This window comes from Alexandromys fortis, unplaced genomic scaffold (assembly GCF_014885135.2).
Source record: "Alexandromys fortis isolate MF-2015 unplaced genomic scaffold, M_Fortis_MF-2015_v1.1 scaffold_6, whole genome shotgun sequence".
In the NCBI taxonomy this organism is placed as follows: Eukaryota; Metazoa; Chordata; class Mammalia; order Rodentia; family Cricetidae; genus Alexandromys; species Alexandromys fortis.
Window position 1 is genome coordinate 6,645,374 of NW_026067902.1, and position 18,170 is coordinate 6,663,543.

General features: G+C 43.0%; 1 protein-coding gene and 1 long non-coding RNA gene across 8 annotated transcripts in view; one reads left to right on the forward strand and one right to left on the reverse strand.

The window, feature by feature from the left end:
- The window catches only part of LOC126496844 (uncharacterized), a 96,709-nt gene that overhangs the window by 50,578 nt on the left and 27,961 nt on the right, over nucleotides 1-18,170 (reverse strand). For 3 of the 4 annotated variants that reach the window (XR_007590455.1, XR_007590454.1, XR_007590456.1), the window contains one exon: nucleotides 17,279-17,377. This is a non-coding gene — a long non-coding RNA (uncharacterized lncRNA). Of the gene's footprint in view, nucleotides 1-2,734; nucleotides 2,796-17,278; nucleotides 17,378-18,170 lie in introns of all 4 variants that reach the window. The other variant, XR_007590453.1, reaches the window with a different exon arrangement.
- Fermt1 (FERM domain containing kindlin 1) overlaps nucleotides 1-18,170 on the forward strand; it is a 44,817-nt gene that overhangs the window by 7,586 nt on the left and 19,061 nt on the right. For all 4 annotated transcript variants that reach the window (XR_007590450.1, XR_007590452.1, XR_007590451.1 and 1 more), the window contains 6 exons: nucleotides 1,403-1,549; nucleotides 2,943-3,156; nucleotides 4,188-4,290; nucleotides 12,210-12,317; nucleotides 13,148-13,279; nucleotides 14,977-15,026. Coding sequence is in view for 1 of the 4 variants with exons in the window: in XM_050134484.1 (XP_049990441.1) it covers nucleotides 1,403-1,549; nucleotides 2,943-3,156; nucleotides 4,188-4,290; nucleotides 12,210-12,317; nucleotides 13,148-13,279; nucleotides 14,977-15,026 (754 nt within the window). In the remaining 3 variants the exon portion in view is untranslated. The remainder of the gene's footprint in view (nucleotides 1-1,402; nucleotides 1,550-2,942; nucleotides 3,157-4,187; nucleotides 4,291-12,209; nucleotides 12,318-13,147; nucleotides 13,280-14,976; nucleotides 15,027-18,170) is intronic.

Here is an 18,170-nt window from a genome sequence, read left to right on the forward strand (position 1 = left end):
TTTTTTGTTTTTTTTTTTTTTTTTTTTTTTTGGTTTTTCGAGACAGGGTTTCTCTGTGGCTTTGGAGCCTGTAACTAGCTCTGTAAACCAGGCTGGTCTCGAACTCACAGAGATCCGCCTGCCTCTGCCTCCCGAGTGCTGGGATTAAAGGCGTGTGCCACCATCGCCCGGCTGAGTTTCACTTTGTTGACCATTTAATGCGTACACTGTAAATGTACGTTGTCAGGTGTGCACAAAATAGACTTTTGGGATGGCTCCAGGTGTGGTGGAGCCTGAGAGTCAGACTTCCTGGATGATAGAGAGAGTCAGCCCCGTTGCTCTTGCCTCTGGGCGCCTCGCAGTTCATGAACTGCCTCGATAAGATCTAAGGGAGCGGTACCATTAAAACAGCCGCTTCCTTGGAGTAGAGCTGCTCCGTGGGTTATCGGAAGTTCTGGTCACAGTTGCACTCTTGGATGACTCAGGAAGGGTTATCGCAGCTGGATTTCGTCAGAACCAGACTCTGAGATAAGAAATCGAGAGCTGAGGTCTTGATACCTGGAGATGCTGTGTGGAATCCAGATACAGGAAGAGAGATTGGAGACATCTGGCTTCCACTAAGAGTGTCGCAGTGAGGGCAGCCAGGACCTCTGGGAGGCAGTGTGTAGACACAGCCTCTGGGCTGTCCCAGGAGGGTGAAGGTACCAAAGAAGGAGCCTACCACCAAAAGCACCTTTTTTGGAGAGCACAAATCCTCTCACATGGATGGGGCTAGCCGCCACAGAACGTGGCTAACTGCCAGCAAAAGCTCTTAACAGACACACAAATGCTCTCAAACTACTGTAAGTCAGGTTGGCACACAATGAAATGACAGAGACCCAGAAGGCAAGGTAGGATGTGAGGATACCTCTACAGGGATGGCAGGAAATGATGGGCATTGCGTAGGGAGGGGAAATATTGCAGAGTCAATTGTCCACAAAGAAAAAAAGGATATGGGGCCCTTTGTGGTTTTTTAACAAAACAAAAGAGAGAGACAGAGATAGAAGCAAAGGAAAAGAGAGATACTGCCTGTCCATGGCGGGCACACGAGCCGCACAGCGCTGATGGTGGTTGAGCTGGATAGCAAACACACAGAGAGGGCGTTACACCATTCCCTTTGTTCTGGGTGTGTTTAAAATATCTTCAGCACAAATTAAAACACAAACTAGAAACCACACGAGACTGAACCTTCTGCCACTACTTGTCCTTATCCAGTTAGAGGGGCTTTGTCCCTTCAAACGGGATTCAGTGGCTTCCGTTTGCAGCCACAGCCCCCTAAGACCCGTCAAATACACAGAGCAGCTGAGTCTCAGGAGGAATCCTTTTTCTTTTTTTAGTTTTCTCCCTTTTTGTTTGTGTTAGTTCTTACTTTGTTTTATTTTAGATATTAGAAGACCCGAAGAACTTTCACTGTTAAGGCCTGCTGGTGACTATTCTAAGAAGAAAAAGAAGAAAGACAAAAGTAGTAAAGATCCCATGATTGATGACGTCCTGAGCCTGGACAGCTCTTCAACAAGTTCGGGTTCCCCAGGTACGGGGCTCTTTCAAATGTGACTGTAAACCCCAAAGGAAAAATCAATAAATACTTCCCTCTCTCTCTTTTTCTCTCCCCCACTTCATTCTCTCTCCCTCCCTCCCTCCCTCCCTCCTTTTCGCTCTTTTCTTTTCTTTCTCTCTCCTTTCTTCTCTCCCTCCCTCCTTCCCTCCCTTCCTCTGCCCCTTTCTTTCCATATATAGAGCAGTTTATGAACTGACCCCATGAGTGGATCTAAGAAAGCCTACCTAGAACCTTTAAAGCAACAAAGGGGATCTATGTCTTCCCTCTCTTCCTTTCTCTTCCTCCCTCCGTCCCCCCACTTTCTCTCCAAACAAAGAGGGATCAATGTTGCTGAAGGATTAACTGACAAGTTGAGAAGGAGATATATAGTTATATTTTGAATTTTTTTATAGACTTTTACCTTAGGTATGCTTAGTAACTCACAATTTTAATTGGATATCTTATGCTGTAAAATACTAGCACATCCAGCCATGAATTGTGGATGATAAAGTACATTTTAGAAAGAAGGTAATTTGGGTAATTTCAATATATTTCTCTTTTCCTAGTTTACTTTGTGCAGCTCTTTCTTCTTCTTCTTCTCCTCCTCCTCCTCCTCCTCCTCCTCCTCCTCCTCTTCTTCTTCTTCTTCTTCTTCTTCTGCTTCTGCTTCTGCTTCTGCTTCTGCTTCTTCTTATTATTATTCTTTTGGTTTTTCAAGACAGGGTTTATCTGTAGCTTTGGAGGCTCTCCTGGAACTCGCTTTGTAGACCAGGCTGGCCTTGAACTCACAGAGATCCACCTGCCTCTGCCTCCTGAGTGCTGGGATTAAAGGTGTGCGCCACTGCCTAGCAAGCTTTTTCTTAAACATACTTTCATTTGGCTTATGAAGGAAAAGCAGGTAAAGATTTTTAAAAGGTATACCTGTATCAAAACAACTGTCTCTTACTTTCTTGCATTATCACGGGCTTTCTTATATAGTCTATTCGGACAAGAAGAATAAAGGGGGTTCTGAGCAGTGTTCAGAGGTAATGGCCAGTTATTGCTAAGAACCAGCTACTGGGTTCTTAAAAGTAGCAGATGTAGCTCTTTGCTATCTGAGACATTTTGTGCCTGTGTTCTCGGTTTGCTCATAACACCAAGAAACAGAAAACTCTGAATGATTAGAAAGGACTTACTTACCAACATTTATCTGTGTTGATTCTTGGAAACTTTTACATCTTTGGGATTCCAGATTCCAGGACTGGAAAGACAAGACAAGATCTTTACCTGTGCATCTGATCTCCCTACTATCCTGACTCCTGATACCTTTAAAATCAAAATTCACTTTAGTATAATCTTCTTCCAAAGATTTCTTACCCAGATCATGTATCATTTGCCTGCTTCACAGTAAGCCCGGGCTTGTACAGTAAGACCATGACACCCATGTATGACCCCATCAACGGGACGCCAGCCTTATCCACTATGACTTGGTTCGGTGACAGCCCTTTGACAGAGCAAAACTGCAATGTTCTGGCCTTCAGCCAACCTCCTCCATCACCAGATGTGCTCGCCGACATGTTCCAGCCTCGATCTTTGGTAGACAAAGCCAAGATGAATGCAGGGTAAGGGGGACCATCTTTCTCCTATCTGAACTGGTGTTCATACACTAAGAGAAATTAAAGAGATGGGGGCTATCTAATTTTTTTAATTAATAGGCATGGCATTATGTTTCCCTAGCATAGCTAACTTTAAAAGGAAAAAAGGGATATACACAGACTATAGTGGTCTCAATGCCTTAAAAGTATGAGAAAATTGTCTTCAAATAACTTGATAGCTTTCCATCCATGACTGTAACTCTCGATGCTGTTGCAGGTGTGAAAAGAGTGCTGGGTGATGCAGAGTGGTAAATACATATACACACACATGCGCACACACACACACACACACATACATAGCTTATATTTGCTCTTTACCTTACAGTCCCCCAACCTCTCCAGACAGGATTTCTCTGTGTAACAGCCCTAACTGTCCTGGAACTTGCTATATATATGTATGTGTGTGTGTGTGCACGTGTGTGTGTGTGTGTGTGTGTGTGTGTGTGTGTGTGTGTGTAGTGGTACATGTCTATAATCCTCAGAAAGCTGAGGGAAGAGGATCACAGGTCCAAAGCCAACTTGGACTACATGGTAAGATTCAGGAAGGAAGAGGGAGAGGGAGAGAAGGAAGGAAGGAGGGAGGGAGGCAGGGAGGAAGGAAAGGCTATCAAACAACACTTCTAGCTCCTTCATTTTCATATGTCAATGAGAAAACTTTTTATCTTAAAAATTGTAACATAGCTAGGTGTGGTGGCGTATGCCTTTAATCCCAGAACATGGGAGGCAGAGGCAGGTGATTCTCTGTGAGTCTGAAGCCAGCCTGATCTACAAAGCAAGTTCCAGGACAGTTAGGGCTGTTACACAGAGAAACCCTGTCTGGAGAGGTGGGGGGACTGTAAGGTAAAGAGCAAATATAAGCTATTATGTGCTCACTGGCTTTGTTGATATGGTTTACTCTGTCCATGTCCTTGGATTTCTGTAAGATGCAATCTGAAACACTGTGGTGCGTAGACAGGAAAAGTGGGCTGGCTTTTAAATCCTACCCTCTTGTTTCCTAGTTGGCTGGATTCCTCCAGATCCCTTATGGAACAAAACATTCAAGAGGATGAGCAACTGCTGTTAAGATTTAAATACTACACCTTCTTTGACTTGAATCCCAAAGTAAGAAATTGTTCTTTTGTTTCATTTTGTTTTCCTTTTGAGTTGTGTGTGGGTGGAAGTTCTACACCTTACATTTTGTTATCAAGGCCAGAGCTGATTTGCGTGAGCTCCTCTTCCCTGCAGGTTGGACTGAAGCAGGTGTACCTGCTTCTGAACTTTCCTCTCTGCCTCCTAGGGCAGGCTAAGCAGCGTTAGCAGGAGTTGCCTGGCTGTAACATGTGGGCCTGTTTATTGAGGTTTCTGTCCTGCCCAGTTCCTACAGTTTGTAAATCCCAAAAAAAATCACACAGAGAGTCTATATTAATGATAAACTGATTGGCCCATTAGTTCTGGCTTCTTATTAACTCTTATAACTTACATTAGCCCATTAATCTAGTATATGTTAGCCACATGGCTCTGTACCTTTTTCAGCGGGGCAGGTCACATCTTCCTTCTTCTGTGTCTGGGCAGGACTGCAGAAAGAGCTTCCTTCTTCCCAGAATGCTCCTATTCTCATTGTCCCGCCTCTACTTCCTGTCTGGTTGTCCTGCCTGTACTTCCTGCCTGGCTACTGGCCAATCAGCATTTGTTTAAAACATAATTGACAGAATACAAAATTGTCCCACACCACCTGGGGTCCTCATACCCAGCATGGTGCACACAGCCTCTCAACATTCACAGGAACAAGAAGGGAGTGAGGCGCCCACATAGCTAGAATCTGCCATGGCTTAGGAAGGAAAGGAAGTATCAGTGCTAGGTTGAAGACATGCTCTTAAGAGCAAACCAGGACCACAAGGTGATTCACACAAGACTCCCCACTGCAGTGTTAAAATGATCTTAAGGAAAAGGGATCATCTGTCTAATAGCCCTGCTTGTCACCAACTCCAATTTTAAGGCAAATCTCCAAAGCTTATAAGGAAAATTAATGAGGGATGAGATGAGTCCTTTGGACTTCTACGGCTTTCCTCCTTCCAGCCAGCCATTCTGTGGAGTTGAGCGTCTGCAGCTGAATGACCCTTTGTAGAAAATACAAAATGAAACACTGTAATCTCTGGGTGGCCAGACAACCTTGCTGCAGCAGCCCCACCCAGGGTCTGTGCCTACTGCTCATCTTCATTTCGTTCTGAGCATTTGTATGAGGAACTTGCTTCAACCTTTCTCTACACTCTTCCCCCTGCAGCCACGTCTCTGCCTTCTTGGTTGATTTGTGTCGGTCTTTCAAAAGCCCATCTCAGTTCCCTAACTTCCCTACTTAACTTCTTCCAAAAAACAAAAAAATCTCCTCACTTCTTATTTCTTTTTAGGGGTGTGTGCGTGTGTGTGTGTGTGTGTGTGTGTGTGTGTGTGTGTGTGTGTGCTTACATGTACATGTATGTGTCTGTGTTCATGGGTGTGCATGTGTGTGCACATAAAATCGCCAAAGTCAACATTAGGTGTCATCTTGACTACTCTCACCTTCCTTATTTTTGAGACAAGGTCCCTAACTAAATGCTCAACTCACCAAGTTTAGTTAGATGGTTTAGCAGAAAGCCTCTGGGACCTCCTGTCTACTCCTGTCCATCTCTGGGACTACAGAGAGAACCACCAACAATGCTTGGTGCTGGGGATCTGATCTCAGGTCCCCAGCTTGCTCAGCAAGCACTCTGCTGACTGGACCACCTCCCCTAAGCCCTATTGCTGTCGTTTCTATGGGAAACTCTACCCAGGCATTGGTTTGGACCCAGGTGAAAGCTGATGTGTCTGTCCTGTGTATGAAATGCATGACTCCCAGTGAATTGTGACAAAACAGGAAATTTTGGCTTCTCAGTAAAAAGTATTCTGGGATGATGAACATGTCACTCTCCTAAGCAACTGTTTTGTTTTGCTTTGTTTTTTAAGTTTCTTAATGAACACTATTTATGGTTTCTTTTCTGCATTGTCTACTAAATACAAATTATACATTTCTGTGATTTCATTTTGTTTTAAAAGTACTTTATTAATTTAGGGGAAATAGATTAGCATTCTCTCTCCTAGGTAACCAGGTGAATGGCTTTTTGTCACGTCCACAGCTACCTCTCTGCTCTGTATGTTAGCTGTCACGTAGACTTAAATTAACAACTCAATCAGGCATTCTCCAAATTACAAAGAAAAGAGCAAAACCACATCCTGACCTTTTGTTAGGTAGTGACGGCCTGTCTGGTAGGCTACGTGACCATCCTCAGATACCGACTATGGCTTTAGAGCCTGGCTGCCATACCAAATAGAAATATGGGCCTACAATGTACACTGTTCATGTGAATTTCTTTTAGTTGTTAAGTCTTGACTGAACTATAATTTATGTACAATAAAAAAGTCATTCACTGGAATTCAGGCATCATGGCACATGCCTATAATTCCAGCACTCAAGAAGCCAAGGCAGTGGGATCAAGAGTTCAAGCCTGGATTGAAAAACAATTTGCATGAGGCCCTTTCTTTCAAAAACAAAAAAAAAAGTAACTTAAAAAATAGTATGTATACTGTAAGTGTACAGTACAATGATTCTTTTGTTTGGTGGTTTGTGTCAAGTTGGGACTGTAGGCCCCAGCCCCTTGCATCTATCCCAGCCCCCAGGCCTGGTCTGGACTCCAAATCCCAGCATGCCAGGTCCTGACCCCTCCCTGGAGGTGGGGTCAGGACCACTCCCCAGGGTATTTAAGTAATCCCCCCCAAAAGAGAAACATGTGGTCTTCTTTTCTTTCTCCCGGGGGTCGCATGTTCACGACTTCCCGGTTCCACCGAGAGTGCAGATCTCCCATTAAACCTGGATATTTCTTAATTTGGTTTTGATTTGGCTTGATTGGGAATTTTTGCATTGGCAGAAAGCTAATATTAAGAAATATTCCTAACACCCAGTACAGTTTGTTTATCCATGTTCCAGCTCACTGAGGGTGGCTTTGATTGTTTGCTCAGGCCTGATGTGAACGGCGATGTGATGCTCATTCTCAAGTGTATTTGTTTCGTTTGTCTGGAGAGATGAGGAGGTGGGGTCCAAGGCCAGCTATACGAGATACCTTTGTAGATCACAGAACAGAGGCAGACTTTCCTGAAGGTCTGAGCACATCACCACTTTCACATCCTAAATCCCACCCTCTTGGCTCTTGGCTCTTGACTCTGCATTGTCTTCTTTTCCCAGAAACTTTAGAAATGCAGAGAAGGAACATGTCAACAAAGCACACCATCTTTCCCACTCACCATTATCAGAGGTATTTGCTGGTTTGGGCTTGCTTCACATTTAGACATTCCCTATCGCCTCTTTTCTTCACAAACATGAGATTAATGTAAATAAATAAATAAAGCCAGTGTAGATGAGTCTACTGAGGTGCTCTGGGATATTTTTCAAGTTTTCTTCATGTTTTCTTTATTAATTTTTTTCAAAATATACAGTATAATATATACTCATTATAAAAAAAAATTCAAATGGGCCTGGAGAAATCATTCAGTGATTAAGAGTACTTGATGCACCAGATCCTAGCACCTGAGTAGCTAACTCTGCATGGTCTCATATGTGTCTGTAACCCTGGCGCTGAGATGGGCAGGCTGAGGCGGCTACTGGGGCTTTCAGGGTGCCAAACCAACTGAAAAAAACATGAACTCCAAGGAGAGGCCTGCTTCAAAGTCATAGGCAAAGGGTGATAGACGAGGATATCAACACACTCCTCTGTTCCTCTTTCACACACCTAACAGACACATGTCCATACAGCACACAAGCACATACCAAATTCACAGAGAGAGAGAGAGAGAGAGAGAGAGAGAGAGAGAGAGAGAGAGAGAGATTTGAAATCATTTCCTAAAAACAGAACAAATGCTAACATGGAAACTATGATTTAATGAGAATAGAATAGAATAGAATAGAATAGAATAGAATAGAATAGAATAGAATAGAATAGAATGACTCTTGGTCATACAAGACGAAGACTTTGGAAAGTGGGTGTTTGTGCAACATTGTGGATGTACCTGTGCCGCTAAACCATACATTTTAAAGGTCAAGATTAATTTTGTTAGACATATTCTACCACAGTTGAGGCTGTTTTTAAGATAAATGTAAAGAGGGATTATTTAGAATTAAAAATAGTGTTTAACCTAAATGCATAGCGTCTGTGAAGTTTTGGGTGCATAGATACGAATGACTTTAAAAGAGATCTTGCCATTTGCCCCAGCACAAATGAGTCTGGAGGACACATAGAGCAGAACACTTGTACGTACACTCCAAAAAGAGAAGACATAGAAGAAAAAATCGTGAACACACCAAGCTACAGTATTAGTGAGGGCAGCACTGGTCAGGTAGACAGACAATAGAGAGACACAGGTCAAAGGATAGAAAGTAGCAGACACACAGGATGGGTAATTCTAGAGTGTTTATGTAGGACATGAGGACCATGGACAGTACACATGAATGTATTACAAGCTTTTCTTACCTTATGATTTTGGTGAGTTGGTTTCTCTTTTCATAAACAAAACCATTTTACTTTCTATATTATTATTTTTATATTTCTTCTTATTATTATTTTATTGTTAATATTGCTTTTGATATTATTTTTATATTTCTTATTATTATTTTATTGTTAGTATTGTTTTCGATATTATTTTTATATTTCTTATTATTTATTGTTAATATTGCTTTCAATAATATTATTTCTATATTCCATGTTGCAAATTCTAAATATACACAATAAATATACCCAGTAAACTCATTCCAAAAGAACAAAGAGAACTGCCCTTGGCTATGACCTTTCTCTTAAAGGCAGCCACAACTTCATGACTAACATCCTTGCAGATTTTCCACACTTTTTCTAGGCTGTATTTACCAGGTTTCCAGGACCGTGTGTTCCCTGTATAGATGGGAGCTTTTGCATGCTCTGCACTTTTTATCTCACAGAGCCATCTTTCACATCAGTATCTAAAGTCCAGTTTCCTCTTTTATCAACTGAACTGTAGTCAAAGAAAGGCTAACACATACTGTTGAGAACCATGTGTGGCAAGCATCTTACAAGAGTGTCTGGTGAGTGCCAGCATTCCTCTCTAGATACTCATCAAGTGCAAGAGGATATTAAGAGATGTGTCTAGATAGCATTCCTATAACCACAGCTGCAAAGCGAACCAGATGCACCTCATCCCACAACATCAGATACTAGCAATGCCTAACAAGCCAATCCGATAGAACAGAAATTCTGTCGTCTTGTTTTAGTTTGAATCCTCTAATTTTTTTTTGGTAAGGTTGGGCATCTTTTCCAGTGTTTAAATGGCTATTTGGTTTTCTCTGTGGAACACCTGTTTACGTTTGTTCTACATCCTCTTAGATTTTCTGATTTTTATATTCATTCATAGGAATGGTTTGTATTAATGAATATTGTCTCTTCTGTTTAATGAAATACATTCTTTCGATCTTTATCTGATGAATGTATGACCTCTTGAATGTATTTTTCACTGTAAATGTTTAATTCTATGTTGTCACGTCTACTTTATACATCATAACGTTTAGTTATCTTGTCTTACATAGAACCTCATCTGCAGGCCAGGGGGTGGGGTTCAGGAGTAGAGCATGTGCTTAGCATGCTCCAGATTCTAGGAAGAGGGAAAGGTGGGAAGGGGAGAACGGAAGGGGAACAGAAGGCTTCCTTCACCCGTTTAAAGACCTTGCATTTACCTATGGAATATGCACAGATCGATGTTTTTATATATGCACAGAATTGTCAAATGTAACTGCTGTCTATTTTCACAACCTTCTGTGACCCCATAGGAAGCCCTGTGCCACAATTCTGATTGCCCTTTAATCCTGCCAACCCCAGGCAAGAGCAACAAACTAATGTCTTTATGGATTTGCCTATTGTGGCTGAGGACCTAGTTCATCTGATAGAGTTCTCATCTAGCTCTGAGTTCAATTGCCTGAACCACTATGCCTATAATTCTAACTCTCATGCTTAGGAGATGGAAGCAGGAGGACCAGAAGTTCGGGGTCATCCTCAGCTACATGTTAAGTTGCAGGCTAACCTGAGCCACATGAGACCCTGTCTCAAAAAAAATAAAATAAAATAAAATAAAGTAATACATAGAATTATAGAGCATGCAGGACTTTGTGACTAATCTCTTTCATATAGCATGTTTTCCAAGTTCATCTATATTTTAGTATATACAAGTATTTCATTTTATTACCAAAATTATTTCCATTGTGTGATATACTATATATATTCATTAATTCATCAAAGAATATCTAAATTATTTCCACATTTGACTGTCATTAATTAATGCTATGAATACTCATGCACATTTGGGCTTTTTTAATTCTTTATAGTGCACATATTATTCATTTACCGTCTTATTGTAAGTGGTAGCTCAGTGTTCCTGAACATTCATACTGCAAGTGTAATCCATGTCCATTTCCCTTACTCTTTCAGCATCCCAAACTGCCACCCATTGAACAGTCACTCTCTTCTCCTCCCCCAGCCCAGTGAGGTCAGAACACTTTACTTCTGACTTTCTGGATGGATGAGTCTACCTACTCTAGGTAGTGCATAGTAGAGGCATCATGTAATATTCTTCCTCATTGCTCGTTTCAAGTATTTCATCTTTGGGAATCATCCATGTTACAACAAGGAAACAGGATTCCCTTCCTTTTAAAAACCAGATATCTTAGTTATTTTTTGATTTCTATGACAAAACACCATGACCAAAGCATTTTATTGCAGAGTTTGTTAGGAACTCTACAATTTGAGGAGGAATTGTGCCCACCGGGCTGGGAAGAGTGGCAGCAGGCTAGCAGGCATGGTGCTGGAGCAGCAGCTGGGCTCTTATGTCCTGGTACATAAGCAGAAGGCAGAGGGGAGAGAGAGGTAGCTGGGAATGGCCTGGGCTTTGAAACGTCAAAGCCTACCCTCAGTGAGGTGACCCCTTCTTAACCCTTCCCAAACAGTGGAGTAAGTACTCAAACATACGAGCCTATGGGGGCCATTCTCATTCAAACCACCACATGGAATACTACCCCATTGTGTGCACGTACTGTCTTTTGCTCATCGGCTTGTCCATTGATGGACATTCACTCTGCTTCAACTCAGCTATGGATAATGTTGCTATGAATAGGTGCCAAGTATCCGAGTTTTTACTTCCCCTTTTTAAGGGAGAGGAATGGCTGGCTCCTAGTCTGTGTTTAGTGCTTTGCCTGCCCCATGTTAGAGCCAACTGTGTACTCTCGTTCTGACCGCTCCACATCCTCACCACCCCTGGTTATGTCTGGTTTTCATGTTAGCATGATCATACTGACGTGAAGTGGAACCCCACTGAGGTTTGGTATGTTTAAATTCTTTAATCCACGGGTCAGCTAATTTGGAGTGATGTTATTTTTTTTCTTGTTTTGGATTTTTGTTCCCTGAATATTCATGCGTTTTCATTGCTACATATCATGTTTTTACTTTCTAGTAAATGTACATACATGTGTAGCAGTAACTGGTGTCCATCATAAACCAGTAACATGCTATTCTGATTTCTGTGTTTGGTGTCTGGTGGTACAAGTGTCTCTTTCAATGTGATTCTTTTTCAAAGTTATCTTGTCAGCCCTTGAGTGTATGTCTTCTAGTTCACCTATGCATTGGTATAAAGTTCCGTTTTAAATGTCCCCGTCAGGTTCTTCTTAAAATGGCAGAGTTTGGAGATCAGCTTTGTCTTTCACTATCGATCGTGTAGTGTGTGTTTTTAGAAACATGGTACGGAGAGCAAAAATCACGGCACTGATGATGGACTAATTTGACTGCTTGAAGAAACTCTGGGAGATGCTTAGGGAAAGTTCCTTCCGAGCAGGGCCAACAGGAAGTGGCCTGAGCTAGACTCCAGAGTGGGATTCACAAAGAATGGCCCCGGTTACGCAAGAACTTTTGCGCGGTGGACAATAAACAAATGCCCACACGCATACCTACATGTGTTTCTTTCTCTAGTATGACGCGGTCCGAATAAACCAACTCTATGAGCAAGCCAGGTGGGCTGTTCTCTTGGAGGAAATCGACTGCACGGAAGAAGAAATGTTGATCTTTGCAGCCCTGCAGGTTGTGGGGATGTTTGCAGCTCTCCAAGGGGGTGGGGGCTGCAGCTTTTCTCAGGGGTGGGGGTTCTGCTGCTCTCCTCGGGGGTGGGGGAGACAATTTTAGTTTGTTTTGGTTAAAGCCTTCTATTTGTTTCTTTGATGACAGAAATGAAAATTAAGAGAGTAATTTTCCGTGTAAAATGTCCCTCACAATCTATGCGTGTGCACACGCTATATAAGGCGTCTGTTCTGCAATTCTCCTTGCTTGCCTCTCACGTGCACAGAGACAAGGCAGAACAAAGTTTGACCCCCAACTGTCTAAATCTCAAACTTAGCCCAGTTGGATGCCATTTTCCTGCATAGACAGACCTCCTTCCAGATGTTCAAGATTCCAGGGAAACTCTCCTCGGAGAATAAGACATGGCTAATGATCTGCTTGTGGCTGTAACATTTCTAAAAGCTCGGTCTTGAGCCAGGTGAGGTAGAGCAGGCCTATAACCCCAGCATGTGAGAGACTGAGGCAGGAGGATCATAAATTCAAGGGCAGCTTAAGCTACCTAGAGAGTTTGAGACTAGCCTGAACAATCAGGCAAGATCCTGTCTCAAAAACTTATATTAGGGTTGGAGAGATGGCTCAGTGGTTAAGAGCTTTGCCTGCTCTTCCAAAGGTCCTGAGTTCAATTCCCAGCAACCACATGGTGGCTCACAGCCATCTTGTAATGAGATTTGGTGCCCTCTTCTGGCCTGCAGGGATATATGCAGGCAGAACACTGAATACAGAATAAATAAATCTTTTTAAAAAACATATATTAATTTAACTAAAGAAAACTAAAACCTCTTTTTATGTTTCAGTACCACATCAGCAAACTGTCACTGTGTGCAGAGATCCAGGACTTTGCCGCCAAGTCTGAGGTTGATGAGGTGGAAGCGGCACTCTCTAGTTTGGAAGTGACCCTCGAAGGCGGGAAGGCGGACAACACTTTGGTATGAACCTTCCGGTAACTCAGAATTTGTGCTGGCAAATGCAGACTGGAACCGGAAGAACATTTCTTGCAAAAAGAAAAATACGTTGCTCGCGTGACCCGCTTAAATTAATCAAGAACCGGTTTTTCTCACACTAGCGAGGCAAGGGACTGTGAGATAATTTCACCACCACCCATTAAAGTTTTTGTATTGCGTTTCTTTGGGGGGAAACCAGCTGGCACAGTATGTGGGGAAACTACAATGGGCTCCCCTACACTGGCACAGAACATGCCCTTGGTCTTTTAAGTTTAGAAAGAGCTGTACAGCCTAGGGGAGCTGAGGATGAAGAAACAGGTAAGCCTTGGCGTCTGGTCAGACATTGTCACTGAGCAAGGCTGACCGAGGGGAAGGCCTGTCGCTAGGACAGCAGTTCTCAACCTGTGGGTCGTGACCCCTTGGGGGTTGAATGACCCTTTCGCAGGACCTATCAGATATTTCCTTACCATTCATAACCATAACAAGATTACAGTTATGATGTAGTAAAAGAAAATAAGTTTATGGCTGGCCATCACCACAACATGAGGAACGGTATTAATGCTGTGTGAACTACAGTATTAGGAAGGTTGAGAACTACTGATCTAGAATAGAATCAAACGCTCCTAAACAATTTGGATTTCAGGAGCTAAACCCCTCCAGTCATCCCTAAGAAAGAAAAGCAGTTATCCACCCCTTGCCTCTCCCCGCAGGGGCATGAATGGCAGCTTTGTCATTGGAACGCCCCTCTGGCTGGATCATTTCCCTGGGCATTGCTCTTTTGTTTTAACTTCTTCAACCAAAGGAACAACTGCTGGCTTAACCACACTGAATCCAAGCAGTGGGGCTGCTGGAGCTGCGCTGAGCGCTAAGAGTGAGTCGCGGCATTCTCAGGCTTTCATTCTGAGTCCTTTTATCAGTAACTGACTTCAGAGGGGGAGCCAACACTTCCCACACAAGGCCAGTGCCTACCGGAGCAGAAATTGGAGTTCCTTTCCGCCTGCCACCTACACCGAGTGTGTGACAGGAAGTTAATCCTACTTGGACAAACGAGAAATTCCCTCCTTCCCCCGGGAGTTTTATGTGCGGCAGCCAGCCTTCAATGGCCCCCTCAGAATGAACTTTGAACCAGTTTCCTGCCAAGTTTAATCAGTGACCAGGCCTACCATAGTAGCCAACTTTAACTTAAAAATTACAGCAGCTCTGTTCATACCTAAAGGCCTGCATTCGTAACTCCAATTTTTAACTTGAATGATGTGTAAGTATAAGAAGCACCCATTGGTTTTACTTCTCTTCACGTTTTTATGCTCACAAAGAAAAGTGTTTTTATGTATGCATATACATTACTTTTTAATATGTATGTTTGTATGTTTAAATACGTGTATTTATATATACAAACGTACATATTAACAAACTAATATTGCCAACCAAGTCACCATCCAGGACTGGGAAAAAGGACTTTGTCACCTACCCAGGCGCCCAGTTTCCACCCCACCCCGCCCCTCCCCCAGGGATAACTACTGGTTCATCTGACTAAGGAACTCAGTCTCCAGTGCCATTTCGTTTTCATTAACTCAGATTTTAAAGTAGCTCTGTGGCAAGTGATTGCCATGCTGCGTGAGGCAGGAGTGGGTGGGAATGCTGTCTGTAAGGTTCCTGCTGGTCATCCTTGCATTTCTCTTTAGGAGGACATTACCGATATCCCGAAACTTGCAGATTATCTCAAGTTATTTAGGTAAGTAAGTTGAAAGGGCAAAAAAAAAAAAATGCCTTGTAGCAGACCCCCACAAGTAGGGCCTGGGGTTGGGCGTAATTGTATAACTAGCGGGCAGGTTCATGGGTCAAAGACGGGCTCTGACTTATGGGCTTTGTCACAAGAGTTGTTGAATGAGTTGAACCTTAACCCCCGCCCCATGCACTGGCCGCCTTGAGTGGAGATTTTATGATTCTGAGCTTTAGTTTCCCAAGCTGTAAAGTGAGGGGTATACCTCTTCTTGAGCTTCTTGGAAGCGCTGGATCAAGTGGGGCATTTGACAAATGTAGCCTGGTGCCTGGCACAGAGATGCTCGCAGACCAGTGGTATAAACACAAGCAGATCAGCAAGAATGAACATCTGTACACAACAGCCTTTCTGCTAGGGTCTGCTCAGGGGGCTCAGGACCCTGACACCATCAGAGAGCTGTTTGGCAGTGTAATCACGGTCTGTTTCTGTTCGTTCCTGGGCCTCCATTCACCTGCTCAGTGTTGATCAACCTTCTGCCGTCTCTGTTTGTTTTAATGGATGACTGCCACCCTTGTGATAGTGCCAAGGAGTGCTAAGCTGAAAGAAACAAAGCAGTCACTGTGTCGCTTTATGGTTTGTTGACTTCTCTTAACAAACCAAAACTTCACTGGGGCACCTGGCCTTGAGAGAAACGCAAGTTGCTTTTGACCACACAAGAGGCAAAGAAGGCCTAGCAAAGACTGACTGGTGGATGGTGTCCCGTGAGAAGCAAGGGTCCAAAGATGTCATTTGTCACTGGGTGACTAGGGTTGGTTTGTTTGGTCTTTTGTTATGTTGACAGGGTATGGTTCCGGGTCTCTTCTGTGGCACAAGAAGCTGTAACTACCACTGATCAGTTCGAGGATACTCAGAGCTTCAGGGAAAAGAGTACTTTGATGTGGCAAATTATAGCCTTAGAAAATACGTAAAATTATTTCACAAAGAAATTTAGTTTTCATAGTCTCTGAAGACAGTGCAGCCGGCACATCACGAAACAAATGAAGGCAGCCCCTTCTTGTAGGTGGTCTAGCGTTTTACAAAGGGATGATGTGTTGAAAACGACCTGTGTTCTGCTGCCTGGTGGCTTTACTTTTCAAAAACAAGTATCCTACACTTACCATCACTTGTAAGCCACCACATGCTTCCAAAACAGTTTACACAGTTTCTCCCTGGAGGGACCAGTGATTGTGCAATAGTGATAGATAGACCAGGTTTTGAAAGATAGGAATGTTGTGAAGATGGCATTTCTTAAATTTTTTTGTATTTTATGTCTATGAGTGTTTTGACTACATCCGTGTGGGCATGTGTGTGTGTGTGCATGTGTGTGTGTGTGTGTGTGTATGCATCATGTGCATACCTGGTGCCCACAGAGGCCAGAAGAGGCATCCGAGTCTGAGGAAATAGAGAGTTAAGGGGGATTGTGAGCTACCATGTGCGTGCAGCAAGTGTTCTTAACTGCTGAGCCAACTCTCCGTCCCCCAAAGATAACATTTTAAATATATTCTGCAATGTTTCCATGGCTGCCTTGCTGCCAATAATCATGCCATGTATTAAAGTGACAAATGCTGAGGGTGTTGGCGCATGCCTTTAATCCAAGCACTCAGGAGACAGAGGCAGGCGGATCTCCGGATCTCCGTGAGTTCAAGGCCAGCCTAGTCTACAAAGCCAGTCCCAGAACAGCTAGGACTGTTACACAGAGAAACCCTGTCTCAAAAAACCCAAAACATGACAACTGTCATAGCTCTAAAACATCAAATTTAGAGAAGTGGAAGGCAGAAGTAGCATGATGGTGTGATCTGGAATAAGAAGGAAATGGGTGAGACCTAGGGGGATACAGAGCTTATGTGTAAGATAAGGAAGTCCTGGAGGTCTACACAGCAAAGAGGAATTTGCTAGGAAAATTGACTGCTCTTGCACTGAAGAGAATGATGATAAGGAAAACACTAGGAAACTCTGACAGGTTTCTAATATACAGGTGGCGTTAAGGGCAATGATTTCACACTGGTAGCCCGAAACTCATCCAGATTTGTATATTAAGTGTATAAAACTCTTTACATGTCAAAAAAAATAAAATTAAAAACTCCTCAATGACAACCATTCCTGATTACAGTACTAAAATAGTAATTTTTAGGCTGTTGTCTTGTTAGAGTTTCTGTTGCTGTGAAGAGACACCATGACCATGTCAACTCTTAAGAAGGAAACCATTAGCTGGGTGGCTCACTTACAGTTCAGAGGTTCAGTCCATTGTCATGGCCGGAAGCAAGGCAGAGTGCAGGCAATCATGGTGCTGGAGAAGGAGCTGAGCGAGATTCCTCCACCTTGATCTGCGGGCAACAAGAAGTAGTCTGAGACGCTGGTGTGGCTTGAGCATATAAGAGATCCCAAAGCCCACCTTCACAGTGACACACTTCCTCTGACAAGGCCATGCCCATTCCAATAAAGCCAGACCTCCTAATAGTGCCTCTCCCTTTGGTGGCCATTTTCCTTCAAACCACCCACAGCTGGCATACAAAGTGATGCGTTGTGCTGTCTTCCTATATAAGTGTCATTATACTTTCTTCTCATTCATCCCCCCCCCCACCCCCTAAGGTAGTTTTACAAACGCAATAACGGCTGAGGATAGAGTTCAGTGGCAGAGTGTCTGCCCAGTGTGCCAGGTCCTGGTGCAGTCCTCAAAACCATAAAAGAAAAGAAAAGGTCTGAACACTTTGAAAACATGGTAACATATATTTCCGTGTTGGATATCGCCTAATTCAAGAGCTACAGTGAGTTTGAAGTGTACTTGTTAAAAATATTAAAATTCCGTATATTCTACTTAACTTTCCTAAGCGAAGTGACTGGCTTCAGTGAAGCTGGGATTTAGAAGTTCTGTCTCAACAAACCCTTGCACAGGTAGGGCTCTAGCGTCGCTATTCGGTAATACAGCCGAGGTAAACCCACTGGGCTTTGAGAAAGTAATTGCTTTCCTCTCTTGAAATGGGCTTAATGTTTCACTCACTTCGTATTTTTGTGTAGAGCTAATAATGTTTTTAGTAGTACAGTGTTACTGCCTGGAAATACTTACACATTCTTTTTTTTTTAATTTTTTTTTTTTTTTTTTTTTTTTTTTTTTTTTTT